Source organism: Erpetoichthys calabaricus, chromosome 5 (genome assembly GCF_900747795.2).
Source record: "Erpetoichthys calabaricus chromosome 5, fErpCal1.3, whole genome shotgun sequence".
NCBI lineage: Eukaryota > Metazoa > Chordata > Cladistia > Polypteriformes > Polypteridae > Erpetoichthys > Erpetoichthys calabaricus.
In genome coordinates this window covers 128,443,540-128,460,338 of record NC_041398.2, presented here as the reverse complement: position 1 = coordinate 128,460,338, position 16,799 = coordinate 128,443,540, and the positions used below count along the sequence as shown (strand labels likewise).

The 16,799-nt window shown below is 39.3% G+C and overlaps 1 protein-coding gene across 1 annotated transcript in view; it reads right to left on the bottom strand.

The window, feature by feature from the left end:
- The window catches only part of spata5 (spermatogenesis associated 5), a 414,461-nt gene that overhangs the window by 266,693 nt on the left and 130,969 nt on the right, over positions 1-16,799 (bottom strand). Inside the window, exons 12-13 of the mRNA XM_028802032.2 lie at positions 6,866-6,919; positions 4,296-4,375 (exon numbers count right to left, since the gene is read on the bottom strand). Coding sequence (XP_028657865.2) covers positions 4,296-4,375; positions 6,866-6,919 — 134 coding nt within the window. The remainder of the gene's footprint in view (positions 1-4,295; positions 4,376-6,865; positions 6,920-16,799) is intronic.

The following is a 16,799-nucleotide window of genomic DNA, read 5'->3' as shown; positions in this document are numbered from 1 at the left end:
CTCAATTTTACTTTTGCCACATACTTAAATGAATATTTTTTACTGTTTCATAATTTCAACCTTTCCGTGGTGCCAAAAATAATATTAGAGGTAAAACTGGTAAGAGCTGGTCTGGTCATTTCAATACTATTAATACGTACACAACTGAGCACAAGTCTTCAGGAATTTTGGTTTTGCTTACTTTAAAAAAATTAATTTAATTAATTAATTTAAAAAATATATATACAGTATATATATACTATTTATTTTTTAAGTGCAGTGGAACCTCTGTTCATAAGCATCTCTGAACACGTACAAATCGGGTTACGACCAAAAAGTTCACCAAACTTTTGCATCTGTTCACGACCACACACTCAGTATACGAACAAGCCAGTTTCCCTTTCGGTTTGTGTGCGCCGATGATTTCCGCACGTGTTCAGTCTCTCCCTGTGCATTCCCTGTGCAGCAAGCGAGCGAGAGAGAGAGAGGATTGGCTGCATAAGGCCGAGAAGGCAGTTAAAGAATGCACCGGGTTTGTTTTAAAAGAGACTGATTTGAGCATTGTTTTAACCTCGTATTTAATGAAGACTTTTTTCTATTGGATTTTAACCTCACTTCACTTCTGTTTACAGCGATCGGTTGCAATGTTACTTTTCTTGGTTGTTTATTAAATTACGGATTTTTCAAATGCTCATTTTTTTCCCAGTGCTTAAAACTCATTAAAAAAAAGTGTTTTTTAGTGAGCGGTTCGTAGCGCTATAGCGTGAACTCTTGCAGTGTTAGTTTTCTCTGTTGTTCAAGGTTTTCTCAGTGTTACTCAATATTTTTACATTTAGTTTACTATTACGCTGTGCATTCTATGGTATAATTAACTATATTTGTGCTTAAAAATCTTAAAAAATATACAGTGCATCCAGAAAGTATTCACAGCGCATCACTTTTTCCACATTTTGTTATGTTATAGCCTTATTCCAAAATGGATTAAATTAATTTTTTTTCTCAGAATTCTGCACACAACACCCCATAATGACAACGTGAAAAAAGTTTACTTGAGGTTTTTGCAAATTTATTAAAAATAAAAAAACTGAGAAATCACATGTACATAAGTATTCACAGCCTTTGCGCAATACTTTGTCGATGCACCTGTGGCAGCAATTACAGCCTCAAGTCTTTTTGAATATGATGCCACAAGCTTGGCCCCCCTATCCTTGGCCAGTTTCGGCCATTCCTCTTTGCAACACCTCTCAAGCTCCATCAGGTTAGATGGGAAGCGTCGGTGCACAGCCATTTTAAGATCTCTCCAGAGATGTTCAATCGGATTCAAGTCTGGGCTCTGGCTGTGCCACTCAAGGACATTCACAGAGTTGTCCTGAAGCCACTCCTTTGATATCTTGGCTGTGTACTTAGGGTCATTGTCCTGCTGTAAGATGAACCGTCACCCCAATCTGAGGTCAAGAGCGCTCTAGAGCAGGTTTTCATCCAGGATGTCTCTGTACATTGCTGCAGTCATCTTTCCCTTTATCCTGACTAGTCTCCCAGTCCCTGCCGCTGAAAAACATCCCCACAGCATGATACTGCCACCACCATGCTTCACTGTAGGGATGGTGCCTGGTTTCCTCCAAACGTGACGCCTGGCATTCACACCAAAGAGTTCAATCTTTGTCTCATCAAACCAGGGAATTTTCTTTCTCATGGTCTGAGAGTTCTTCAGGTGCCTTTTGGCAAACTCCAGGCGGGCTGCCATGTGCCTTTTACTAAGGAGTGGCTTCCGTCTGGCCACTCTACCATACAGGCCTGATTGGTGGATTGCTACAGAGATGGTTGTCCTTCTGGAAGGTTCTCCTCTCTCCACAGAGGACCTCTGGAGCTCTGACAGAGTGACCATCGGGTTCTTGGTCACCTCCCTGACTAAGGCCCTTCTCCCCCGATTGCTCAGTTTAGATGGCCGGCCAGCTCTAGGAAGAGTCCTGGTGGTTTTGAACTTCTTCCACTTACGGATGATGGAGGCCACTGTGCTCATTGGGACCTTCAAAGCAGCAGAAATTTTTCTGTAACCTTCCCCAGATTTGTGCCTTGAGACAATCCTGTCTCGGAGGTCTACAGACAATTCCTTTGACTTCATGCTTGGTTTGTGCTCTGACATGAACTGTCAACTGTGGGACCTTATATAGACAGGTGTGTGCCTTTCCAAATCATGTCCAACCAACTGAATTTACCACAGGTGGACTCCAATTAAGCTGCAGAAACATCTCAAGGATGATCAGGGGAAACAGGATGCACCTGAGCTCAATTTCAAGCTTCTTGGCAAAGGCTGTGAATACTTATGTACATGTGCTTTCTGAATTTTTTTATTTTTAATAAATTTGCAAAAATCTCAAGTAAACTTTTTTCACGTTGTCATTATGGGGTGTTGTGTGTAGAATTCTGAGGAAAAAATGACTTTAATCCATTTTGGAATAAGGCTGTAACATAACAAAATGTGGAAAAAGTGATGCGCTGTGAATACTTTCCGGATGCACTGTATATATTTACATACAGTTCGTACGGTCCGGATTAATTGTATTTACATACAATCCTATGGGGGAAATTCCTTCGGGTCATGACCAAATCGGGTTGCGACCAGAGTTTTGGAACGAATTATGGTCGTGACCCAAGGTTCCACTATGTGTGTGTATATATATATATACACACACACAACTCAAAGAGATAGAATAGAGAGTAAAGCATACATTGTAAATAAATAAATACTACTGTTTAAGTAAATTTAATTTAAAATATGTATGCATAAGTATAAATTAGACTGAAAAATTAATTGTATATTAATCAAGATCACAATTACAGTTGCTGTGACATACTAATCGTGAAAAGTATCAATTACTGCATTATATTTAGTAATTCCGCTCAGATATTGAGCATTTCCAGTTATAGACAGTTCTAAACAGAGAAAGAGTGTTGTAATCAATCACAGATATATTTACAAAGTGTGACTACATTGGCAAATAATAGGTACTTGCATAAAGGCGACTGTGCTGAACATATTTTTAGGAGTTTCATCTCCAACAATATGTTTTAAAATGGGTGGATTTCTTTATAATGTTTTAGCAGCAGAGTTTAGAAAAAAAAGAGAAGTACTAAGTAAAATTGAACCTAAATCACCTAAATGTTTCAGTAACAAAATGATGACAACTGTCCATAATTTGGAATTATTTGTTTTTAATATAGTTAATGTTGACCAAAAATGTTTACTGGTCAAACTGTTATAACATGGCACACAAATATTTATATAACCATCTAAAAGTCAAACATTAAGTCCAGAATGTGAATCAAAGCTAGGCAAACAGCACCAGGTCTTAGAACTGCCATTTTTTGCGACACAGTTAACTGTTACCTGTTTAAGGTATAACATATACCATATCCAGTACGCTATTGAAAGCAAAATCAAATAACTATAGAAGACTCCTATTAAAATGGTGCAACAAAGGTTTAAAAAAAAAATCACCTAAAACCCAAGGTAAAACAAACCTCATCCCTTCCTGCAATAATTTGTTGTGTCACCTCTACTTTATCCCAAATGTCAGAAGGAAATTGATGTGGATCTGAAACAAATGGCTCTTTATGCAGCCATATCTGATTTCTGTGACTGAGTAGAACTATGGAAACACAACTGAGCATAACGGTTCATTATATACTCACTTAAATTGTTGCTATTTGTTATAGTAGTAGTAGTATAGTGATTAAGGTGATGACTAAGTAAGTAAAACAAGGAACAATCAAGTGTGCACATGTACTGTATACTAATGATTCTGACCTGATGTCAAACAGTGCAATTAATGTGAAATCAAACTGAAGGAGAAAAAGATGAACTAAGCAGTACTCTTATTTCACAGGCTATTTGAAGCAAATTCATAAAATGTGTTGCACTGTGCAGAGCAAAAAGTTTGGCAGGCACATAAGTGTGAAATTTGTTTTTTAAATGAGTGGAACGGATAGAATGGGCCAGCAAGTCTTGTATGAACAGAGTAGCTGTTATATCTATACTATTACCGCAAAAGTATCAATTTTGGGTTATCTTTTATTATTTGAAACTCTGGTATAACATTACTTTTTGCAAAGAACCCAAATCTCCATAAAATTGATCAGTTGTCAGTTTATCTCTATTAAGATAATACACATATAAAATACTTTTTTGCTCTCTTGGTGGTCACTATCAAGAGCCAAGCTGTGCCAACATTACATTTTATGACAGTTTATTATAAGGAAAAAGTCACCATGTAGTCTGATTTTTTTATGGACAAGTACCAAAGACAGCAAACTACCTTCCTCTTTCAACAGCCAAGGCATCAATTTCATCAAAAAAAAGAATTGCTGGAGAAACTGCTTTAGCTTTTCTGAATATCTAAAAAAAGAAGGAAAAAAGATAAACAGCAAATAGCATGACATACTAAACACGACAGTACAGTATTCATTTACCATTTCATGATTTTATTTATTGTTTATTTAATTCCATAACAATCTGTTAACTGGAAATATACTGCATGAAAATTAATTGGTTAATCTAGTACTTGACAACACAAGTTAAGAAATGGAACATGGTTAGGTATTGTCAAACTCTAACAAAAAGTCTGTTTTTAAAAGTATAACTGTAAACAACATAAGCTTACAAATACAGTGGAACCTCAGTTCACGAACGTCTCGGTACATGTACAACTCGGTTTACGACCAAAAAGTTCACCAAACTTTTGCCTCGGTTCACAACCACACACTCAATATACGAACAAGCCAGTTTCCCTTTTGGTTTGTGTGCGCCGATGTTTTCCACAGGTGTTGCATTGTTCTCGGTCAGACAAGCGTGCTTGCACGTGCGTGCGTGCTTTCGCTGTGAACTCTTTGTGCTCTATTTCATTTCCCTTCCGGTTCGTACGCGCCGATTACTGCATGTGTTCAGCCTCTCCCTGTTCATTGTTCTCAGTCAGACATGCGTGCTTTACCTGTGAACTCTTTGTGCTCTACAGTATTTCGTGTGCTTTTGCAGTTAACCATGGCTTCTAAGCAAGTGAAGAGTGGTGAGAAGAAAGTTTTGCAGAAAATTGAAATCGAAGTAAAGAAAGAAATTATTGAAAAGTATGAGTCTGGCGTTCGTGTTACTGATCTTGCCGACGAGTAATCTATGATTTCAACTATTCTAAAGCAGAAAGAATCGATTAAAGCACCTGATGTTGCAAAAGGAGTTACAGCGTTAACCAGGCAGAGACCTCAAGTGCTGGAAGAGGTGGAAAAACTGTTGCTAGTGTGGCTGAACGAGAAGCAACTTGCAGGGATAGCGTAAGCGAGGTAATGTTATGCGAGAAAGCCAGGAAGATTCATGGCGATTTGCTGCAAAACTATCCTTCTACGAGTAGCGAAAGTGAGGAATTTAAAGCCAGTAGAGGATGGTTTGAAAAGTTTCGCAAGAGAAGTGGCATTCATAGTGTGGTAAGGCATGGAGAGGCTGCTAGTTCTGACGCTGAAGCTGCAAAAGAATTTGTGAAAAATTTCACAAAATTAGTGGAGGACAAAGGTTACATCCCGCAACAAGTCTTCAACTGCGACGAGACCGGATTGTTCTCCGCCCAGTTCCTCCCCACTTCATGCCAGAACTCGACTCATGCAAGGTTAGTTTTCTTGGTGGTTTATGGTTGGTTTTTGTATTACGGATTTTTCAAATGTTCTTTTTTCGGTTCGTAGCGTGAATTGTTGCAATGATACTTTTCTCTATTTTCAAATTTTCATTTTTTTCCCTGTGCTTAAAACTCATTAAAAAAAGTTTACACAGCGATCGGGTTGTAAGGCTATTAGCGTGAACTCCTGCAATGTTACTTTCTTGGTTGCTTATGGTTGGCTTTTAAATAAAGTTCGGATTTGTTCAAATGTTCCTTTTTTCCCGTGCTTAAAACTCATTTAAAAAGAGTGTTTACAGCAATCGATTTGTAAGGCTACAGTATAGCGCAAACTCTTGCAATGTTAGTTTTCTCTGTTGTTCAAGGTTTTCTCAGTGTTATTGCAGGGAATATTGTGTTGATGTGATTGTAGAATTCATTCAGCTGGTTGAAAGCTCAGGAATAAAAACTACTTTATGACACGTGATTCATTTTTTCTCCCTTTGTGGATCTCCAGCTGCAAATATATATATATATATATATATATATATATATATATATATATATATATATATATATATCTCAAAAAGCTTATCCAGTTTAGAGCTCAGGACTACTTAAAAATAACTTTGAACAATGGAAAAAGACAGCTTACAGACTTTTATGCATCAATGCCATGCTAAGTGTTTCATGTTAACTTAACAATACTGAGACAAAATTGACTGCCTATTATAATTACTAATCTGTACTACACTAAAGTAATAAAATTTAATCCATCGATCCATATATTTTAAGCATCCTTATCTCAGTTCAAGGCCACAGGAACTGGAGCATATCCCAGAAATACCTGGAATCTAGTGTTTCACAATAACAAATATTACTGTATTTGTGAATAGAGAAAATACAGAAAAAATTGACAATTCATTATTAAAAAATCATTAATCACTACCACCAGAATGCAATGAGACTGGATTGAATCACATAAACTGTTTGCCATTGTAATATATAATGCATTTAACTTTACAATATTACAGGATTCAAATATTTGTAACATTTTTGTTGATGAAGCTTTAGGTTTTTAATATAATAATAAATATATAATGGTAAATTTGACATTGAAATTAAGAGATAAATAAATAAATAAATCCTTTACAAATATCATTATAAATTTAGTCTGTGGTAATACAAATGTAAACTTACCAGACAGAAGAACAATAGTGTACAATAGTGTAACAATAATTTTAACATACCTCTCTTACAGCTCTTTCAGATTCACCAACATATTTACTTAGTAGCTCAGGTCCCTAAATGAGAAAATAATAATATCTATGAAGTTGTGCTCACAAGTAAATGAAATAATTACTGCTTAGATTTTCACAAAAGACTCATGAACAACATATACTGCTCTCTCCTAATGAAGCCTCCTGCTCTGGAAACCTTGAGGTTTGCATCCAATGCAGTTGTAAAAGTGAATATACCTTCTGGCTAGCCACACTAATATCTACCAAGAGAAGATAAATAAGCATCATCTTTTAGATAATAACCTATTCACTGAAATATTGACTACAGATTTACCATGGAAATTGCATTTACAGTAATGTGTAAAAGTAAGTACACCATATGAATTGTTTTTCTTTTTTAACATTTGCAGACAGAGATTTGAGCTTCATTTAAAACAGCAGCTATGGATAAAGATGATGTTATTGAAGAAAAAAACAATCAACATTTGACTTTGCAATCATTTATTCAATGAAAAATGAACAGATATATCACATCTGTCTGTTGGAAAAGTATGTACACCTTCACTAAAGGAATCCCTATGTCTAACACACATTAACTATCATACATTGTATTCTGATATTCATGAAAGTAAATGCTAACTTCATATGATGCTAACTTAAATTTATTTGTTTGTGTGTGTGACAATATATACACACATTAGTGCACTTAAGGGCTTGAATAACTCCGATTATCTCCCTAACTAGGGATTGCCGCTGTCCTGTGATGCTTTCTCTGTTTTCCACTCTGCAGACCAACTGACTGACCTGCCCACCAATTATGGTATTTCCGGTTCCTGTTCCCCTGAACCCGCCCCTTCCAGCCATCCAACTATAAAATCCACCATTTTTTACTCTGCATTCAGTTCTGCTTTGAGCTCTGTCTGAAAAGAACTATTTCTGTCAGTTACTTGCTGCAAGTATGTGGGGTTTGCAAGATGCCAGCCCCAAATTTTTATCTTATTTGTGTCTGCTTATTTCACATAGGCATTGTCGGCAAGATAATCACTGAGAATATCAGAACAGCAGGACCTCAACAGCATCATCACCACCATGGCCACAGAAATCCAGTCTCTCTGGGTCAGGTGGATGAACACAGGATGCAGCTCGCCAAGAGTGAGGTGTGGAATCAGGCACGTGTGGCTCTCCATCAGGACTAATCGCAGGCTCTGTCCCAGGTACTCTTACTGTTACAAGACAATGCCAATAATGAGTCTTACTTTCTTATTATCAAGCACAATGCCTCCAGACATCACTGGGAGCAAGTGGAATGTGCCATTCTTAAAGGGCGATGTGCAGTGGACTTATTACAACCTTACTGAGCAGGCCTCCACTAATTACGACACTCTCAAGGCCGAGGTTCTCAAAAGCTACGGCATCTCCCCAGACCAGCAGACAAGAATTTGCCAGGAGTGGAAATTCTACCCCCAACTGCCCTCACCTTGACAAGCCCATGAACTACAACTTGTTGAAAGAAAGAAGGTATTGTGCAGTCTTTTAAATGTACAGGACTGGTTTTAATAAATTGACAAAGTTGTTGCAGTGATTAATTCCAGCAGCAGCATTTCCATTGTCACTCGCCGTTATGTGCTTCCACAACAATGGCTTCATGAGAAAGCAAGTCTGACCTCGTCAGAGAAACAGAAAAAACTCGGTGGAATAGGTCAGCTTTGTGTGTTATCAATTACGGAGGGACCATAAAGGTGCTTCAGGTCGCTGTCCTCCAGAACCCACCCTATCCGGTAATACTGGGGCGAGACTAGTCAGAAATTAAAGGCAACATTGCACAATCCACTCCTATGAAATCTTTGGGCCTCATTATGAACAGAGAAAATCCGTCTGAGGCTGTCTCTATGTGTGTTCTCAGCCGGCAATATCGGGGAATCATGTGGCCATTCAGTATCTCCAGCAGACCTCCCCCTCAGTCGACGTGAGGCCATCACAGTCGGAAACCAAATGCATGGAGGTCGGTCAGAAACCCCTCTCTCTCTCTCTCTTACATTACCAATTTTCGGCAAGCACAGGCTTACTTTAAAAGTAAACAATGCAATGATGAATCCCTTAAGTTTGCCAAAAACGCAGTAGTTCTGGTAAACTGTCAATGCACATAACATCCCATGCCACAGGGGCCGCACTTGGTCCTTAATAATGATCTACCCTTTTGTATAGCCAAGTATGAGGAGTAGATGAGGATGTTTTGTCCTGCAGATTTTCCGGCGGCAGGTCTGTGATCTAGTTCACACCCATCTCCTAGATACCCATTTGGGAGCAGACAAAACCCTTGAACGGATCAAGCTACATTTTTATTGGCTGGGAATTAATGAGCAGGTTGGTCGGTTTTGTGCTTCATGCCCAGAATGCCAATTGCAACAGATTACTAGGAGGGGCCATGCTCCTTTAATCCCCATTCTTATGGTTGACATTCCCTTTGAACACATAGGGGTCGATATCATAGGACCCCCTTGAACCTACGACTAGAGGAGTACATCTAAGTCCTAGTCGATCATGGTACTTGTTTTTCCAAGGCTATCCCACTGAGAACAGCCACTTCTAAGAATATCGCACAGGAGTTGGTAGGGGTCTTTGTGCATGTCGCATCCCTAAAGAAGTCTTAGCAGACCAGGGAACGCCAACTTACTGAAAATCAAGCACTTAAAGACCTTAGTATACCATTCTCAAATTGATGGTCTAGCAAAGCGGTTCAACCAGACCCTCGAGCAAATGCTACACAAGGTGGTCAGCAAGGATGGGAGGAAATGGGATCAGCTACTCGTGTTATTTGCCAATCTAATATATATTAGAATATACATCATACAGTTATAAGATAGATTCGTAAAAATTAGACCCATCCTAAAGGAACATATGGAGAAAACACAAACAGTACATGCCCTGGAGACCACGTCTTGATACGCTTCCATACCTCCCACTCCAAATTATTGGCTCATTGGCAGGGCACTTACAAAGTTAAGGAGAGAAAAAGGCTTGTTGATTGTTTGGTGAAACAACCAAATCATCGGCTGAGAAAATGGGTTTATCATGTTAACTAGCTGAAACCGTTGAAGAAAAGGGATCCCAGTAACCACTCTGGATAGCCCCATTCACTCTTTGCTCACAAATCAGTTCTTAACTTCGGCACCAATTTGAATGCTAAACAGAGACAGGAGCTGCAGGCAGCTATCCTGTCAATCCCAGAGGTGGTGAGTAAGAAACCTGTTCAGACCTCTCTGGTTGTACACAACATTTTAATTGATTCCAGGGTTTTTGTCAGTGAATGCTCATATTGACTCCCAGGTGCAAAATGAGCTGAAGTGGAACTTAGTATAGTCCCTGGTCCAGTCCAATGGTCTTGTTTCCTCAGCCAGAAAGGAACTGGAGGTTTTGCAATGACTTCTGTCAGCTTAATCAAGTTTTCCAATTTGACGTTTACCTGATGCCAAGAATGGACGACCTCCTTGGGCAATTTGGTAAGGCGGAATACCTGAAAACTCTTGACATGACGAAAGGGTATTGTCATGTTCCTTTAACACTAGAATTACCAGCGCCTACGAAAAAACTCATAGATCCGCCCCACCTTAAATCCCATCGCACCTCTCCATCAGCATCTTTTGTCCTGTACATGTGCCGATAAAGACAAGCAGCAAGCAGCATTCCATCCCCCCACCGCCGCAGAACGGGCACAAAGTTCTCCCACGTCATGCCTTGATTATCTAGGAGTGAAGTGCTGAAATAATGGATCGTTATTTGGAACAAATGCATTTTATGTGTGTTCTGTTTCTACAATAATCTGTGTAAACACATTGTTAAAACAGAAATGTTTTTCATATTTTAGTAGTAAATGACAAAATGTTGGCATACACTTTATAATGTGTGAAGCCTGAAGTCCAAAGATCAAATGTTAACAGTTCACACACACACAAGGACCGTCCTTCCTACATTTACGACATGTGTACCTGTTGCAATGCGCACACTTCTTTCTATGTTTTGGTTCCTATTAAATGGAAAGGGCATGTGACACTGACTCAGTTTACTTTCCTGGTGAAAGTGGCTGTCTGGAACAGAATCTTGTCGATGTTGCATCCTCCTTTTCTTTTTCCATCGCCTTTTCTAGTAAGATGTGATGACAAAGTTCCTCTGCAAAGTGAGCCATGTACACTCTTCTTTTCTCAGTGGCCCCCGTACATGCCCTGCACAGTACATGTGCGTTAATCGGCGCCAGGTCAAGCTTGTTATAGCACACAGCAACCGGCCACCTGCGTGTTCAGCACTGAATAAGCTTACACCTTCTGGTGCACGATGTGAATGCAGCACGGAGAAAAAAAGAAAGACAAATATATGGGACATTGGGTATAAATTTATGGTACTTGTAAAAGTTAGCTTTTTTTCAGTTTTATTCTCTCAATCACGATCACGCTGTACCCCTACCACCCCCACTCCGCCCTCCTGACTCTAAGTAACAGTGCCAGCATAAATTCACAACCGATCTGACGCTGTTCGTTTTCAAATAATATTGCATTAGTGCAATGATGTTTTCTGATTGGTACTATTCAGGTCATAAAATGATTTCTTCAAAATGTCACATATATTGTCTCTTTCTTTCAGGTGTGTAATAGAAACCACAGCACAGAGAGAAGTGTGTACATTGCAACAGGTACACATGTCATAAAGGACGGTCCTTGTGTGTGTGTGTGTGTGAACTGTTAACATTTGAATTTGATGATTGCATATAGCGCTGAACTGACCTCTCTGTACTATTCATTCCTCTGCATGTCCTGGAGTACAAAAGAAATACCAACATGCAGCAGCATGGAGAAAAAAAAACAAAAAAAAAAACACGCGGTCACTGATTACAACCGAAAGCAAATAAACATGAATAATATGAATAATGTTGCATCCGTGCCACAATGTTTTCAGAAATGTACTACACAGGTCATAAAATGAATAATTCCAAATATCATATATACCTATGTCTCTGTTTTTCATAGACCATAAGGTGCATACTAATTCAGTGTGAGCAGGAACACTCAATAAAACTGCATTTGTGTGTCAGCTTTTATCTATCCAGATCGGAGAATGTCCAGTTCCATTGCCTCAAAACACCACTCCCATCTACAGTTATACCCAGTTTCAAATAAAAACTAACAGCGTCAGATCCCTAGGGCGGTAGTATGTATTGTGATTGTGACTGAGAGAATAAAAGTGAAAAAAACAAAAAACTAACTTTTACAAGTGCTATAAATGTACACCATCTGTTACAGATGCAAACCAAATGTATGTGTGTACCGTACAATATTAACAATAAGAGTGGCTCACTACTGAAAACGGCAACTACAGGAGGAAGTCAGGATCAAACCGGGGACTCTTGATTACAAGTCAGCAGATCTTACCGCTATGCCACAGAAGCTGTTGTCTTATCCTTGAACCTTTTGTGAAAGTGTTTATTTGATCTTTGGACTTCAAGCCTCACACATTATATAGTTAATGCCAACATTTTGTCATTTATTACTAAAATATGACAAACGTTTCCGTTTTAACAATGTGTTTACACAGATTATTGTAGAAACGGAACACACATGAAATGCATTTGTTCCAAATAATGATCTATTATTTCCACTCTAAACCTCCCGCACTTCACTCCCAGATAATCAAGGCATGACCTGGGAGAACTTTGTGCACGTTCTGCGGTGGTGGGGGGATGAAATAGCAGGCTGCTTGCTGCTTGTCTTTATCGGCACATTTACAGGACAAAAGACGGTGACGGAGAGGTGCGATGGGATTTAAGGTGGGGCGGATCTATGAGTTTTTTCGTAGGCTCTGGTAATTCTAGTGTTAAAAGACCTTGCAAAGGAAAACACAGAGTTTAGCACCCTTAGTGGGCACTGGCAGTATAATGTCCTTCCATTTGGATTGTATGGTGCACCAGCAACTTTTTAACATCTGGTGGGTAGAGTTCTGCAACCCCACAACACATATAGTGCTGCCTATTTGGATGATGTCATATTCTATTCCAGCAGATGGAAGGAACACCTACAGCACGTCCAAGCCATGCTCAATAAATTAGGTGAAGACAATCTTCAGATAAACCAAAACAAATGCTACTTTGGGCTAAAAGAATCCAAATATTTAGGCTACTTAGTGGGCAATGGAATGGTAAGACACAGTGTTCAAAAATAATTGCCATTATCAAGTGGCCCTATCTGAAGACCAAGAGGCAAGTCCAGGTCTTTATAGTAACTGTACGTTACTACTGCCAATTTGTACCTCATTTCTCCGAGAAGGCTGTGTGTCCTTGACTAATCTGACAAAGAAGTGAGCTACGAATATTGTGGTATGGGATTCCAAAGCAAATAATGAATTTAGTGACCTAAAGCAGGCCCAGATGTCAGCACCAATCCTAATGGCTCCTTACTTTTCTTTGCCTTTTGTCCTCCAGAAAGACACTTTGAACACATGTCTTGGTGCTCTGTTGAACAAAAGCATTGATGGTGTTGAACACCCCATCATGTTCCTGAGCCGTAAACTGTTTGATCAGGAAACCAGGTATGCGTTGGTGGAGTGTGAGGTAGTTACTCAACTGAGGTATTACCTCCTAGGCTGTGAGATTACCCTCTTCACCGACAATGGCCTTCTCCAATGGATGGCGGTACACAAGGAGTCAATTCCACAAGTCAGAAAGTGTTTTTTAGACCTCCAGCCTTATATGTTTACTGTCCTCCATTGTTTGTGCTATTGTGGAAGAATAATTTTAGGGTAACATAGCATTCATCTTAAATAGCATAAAGGGTTAATAAATGTCAGAAACCTTTGCAAGCATATCAGGAAACCAGATAAAGGTCAAGTGAACAACAACATGTACTGAAAGATGAATAAGAGATGGCTAAAAAAATCAGCAGATGTCCTGTAAAACAACCAGAATGGACTGTTATATACCCAGAAATTTCAAGGGTGGTGGCTCTAATCAAAGGTATAAGAAGAACCAGAACATAACAGACTTTTATATAGTCATTTGGGTGTAAACCAACAAACCAACCAGAGTAAAATGTATGCACTGACACTGTATGTAAATTCAATCTATACTAATAAAAGGCAAAGCCCTCACTCACTGACTCACTCATCACTAATTCTCCAACTTCCCGTGTAGGTAGAAGACTGAAATTTGGCAGGCTCATTCCTTACAGCTTACTTACAAAAGTTAAGCAGGTTTCATTTCAAAATTCTACACGTAACAGTCGTAACGGTCGACAACATCCGCCATGTTAAACTTTCTTATTTATGGCCCCATCTTCACGAAATTTGGTAGGCGGCTTCCCTGCGCTAACCGAAATCGATGTACGTACTTATTTCGGTGGTATGACGCCACTGTCGGCCGCCATATTGAACTTTCCAACGGTCTTTGTTACTTATGGGCCCATCTTCAAGAAATTTGGTACGCGGGTTCCCATCGCTAACTGGATCCTACTTACGTACATAAATACGTCCATAGCCTGCAGCTCGGTCGGCGTGTGAGGCGGCGTTGGGTCCCCCATCCACACGCCTCCCACGTAGTTGGCTGCCTGCCTATATAAGGCCGTCCGTCGCTCCGGTCTCTTCATTCCCTTCCTTGCTTCGCCACGGTATTCACGTCTCCCTGCTGATAACTGCAGCCTTTTTATTTAATCCATGGCTTCTCCGGGGTTTTATTGTTCGTTTATTACGATTATTGTTATTTTGTAAGTATTTTAGACTTAGTTTACATTGTTCAGGTACCCATTTCCTTTATCGTTCCAACCATACCCCCATTGACATGTCTATCGAGGTGATCACCATCGATCAAAGAACTGTCACTTACCGAGTGGTTTCTATGCCCGGAGATGGCGCGTGCCTTTTCCATTCTCTGTGTTACATATTGCACGGCCATATCAGGCTCACTCTTGATATCCGGAAGAACATTGTTTCTTATGTATTGAATGACTGGGACAGGTTCGAGGTGTGGACTGATGATGGTACAGGAGATAATTATACTACACAGGAGCACTATAAGAGTGAAATGCTTAAGCCCTTCACCTATGGTTCTGCATGTGAGTTGATGGCTGCCGCTGAATTGTTCGGTTGTCGCTTTCAAGTGTACCGAAATGGCCAAATATTTTACACCTTTGGACAATCGCCAATGCCTCTTAATCATCTTAGATTCACAGGTGACGATTTGAATAGTGGACACTTTGATGTTTATGAATGTTTAAACTCTCAAAAGCTGGAATGCGAAGTTATCGATGAAACCCATTTCAATTCAAACGCCTCCAATTTCCAGTAAGGCTCTGCTTCGCAATGACAATTAATAAGTCTCAGGGACAGACCCTACAAAAGGTTGGCATTGATTTGAGGCAAGATTGCTTTTCACATGGCCAACTATACATTACATGCTCAAGAGTAAGCTCAGCGCACAGCTTGGTCATATTACAACCGGAGGGCCGAACTGACAACGTGGTATACAAAGAGATCCTTAACAAATAATTATTGGTATATTTTCCCTCAGTTTAAAAAGGTTTACTTTTCTTCTTAATAAAAATTTTAAAGCAGTACTTTGCCGCTGCGAAGCGCGGGTATTTTGCTAGTAGTTTATAAAATGAACCACTATTCTTTGTTTCTCTAATCATTCTGACCATGCTGTAACAGAATGCTTTTCAAGAATGCTCCCTGTAAGGTATTTTGCTAAGGAGTAATTAAAACATAAAATGAACAGTGTTTCTCCTGCCTAATTACTAATTTGTCCTGTTAGAGGATGTTCTTTCTTTAATATGATGTTAAAAAATCTACCACACGATCTCCATGCCAACACTCTTTCACAGGTTTTTAGACCTATGGTCTGGGGGACTGTGTCATTCATGTGCACAATGGAGGAAGCTTAAGGGATTGAAAAACACTGATTATTCACTGAAACAAGGGTTCAAGCCTACTGGATTTCCCAAGGTGGCAATTCCAAATCTTCATCTTGTTTGGGTCTGCTTATTTCACTATATATATACATATATATATACATCTATACTAATAAAAGGCAAAGTCCTCACTGACTGACTGACTGACTGACTCATCACTAATTCTCCAACTTCCCGTGTAGGTAGAAGGCTGAAATTTGGCAGGCTCATTCCTTACAGCTTACTTACAAAAGTTAGGCAGGTTTCATTTCGAAATTCTACACGTAATGGTCATAACTGGAACTTGTTTGACTGACTCACTCATCACTAATTCTCCAACTTCCCGTGTAGGTAGAAGGCTGAAATTTGGCAGGCTCATTCCTTACAGCTTACTTACAAAAGTTAGGCAGGTTTTATTTCGAAATTGTACGCATAATGGTCATAACTGGAACCTGTTTGACTGACTCATTCATCACTAATTCTCCAACTTCCCGTGTAGGTAGAAGGCTGAAATTTGGCAGGCTCATTCCTTACAGCTTACTTACAAAAGTTAGGCAGGTTTCATTTCGAAATTCTACGTGTAATGGTCATAACTGGAACCTGTTTTTTGTCCATATACTCTAATGGAGGAGGCGGAGTCACGTATCGCGTCATCACGTATTACGCCTCCTATGTAATCACGTGAACTGAAAACGAGGAAGAGATTTACAGCACAAGTCAAACGCGGGAACGAAGGTAAATGACGTTAATTGTTGACTGTCTTTTAATACTGTGTACTTGTTGAGTGTCTTTTAATACTGTGTAAGCATACATATTAACACATGTGCAATTAAACGTGTGCATTTACGGGGTGATTTCTCAGGCTTAAAAGCTCGCCTTTTATTAAAAAGGTAAATGCAAACTCTTTTCATTCTGAAGGGCACAAACCACGTTAGATTTCAGCCGTTAAACGCGCAAAAATGTCAGTACACCAGATAAATAAGCGCAACATATTATAAGTTGTATTGTATGCTTACAAT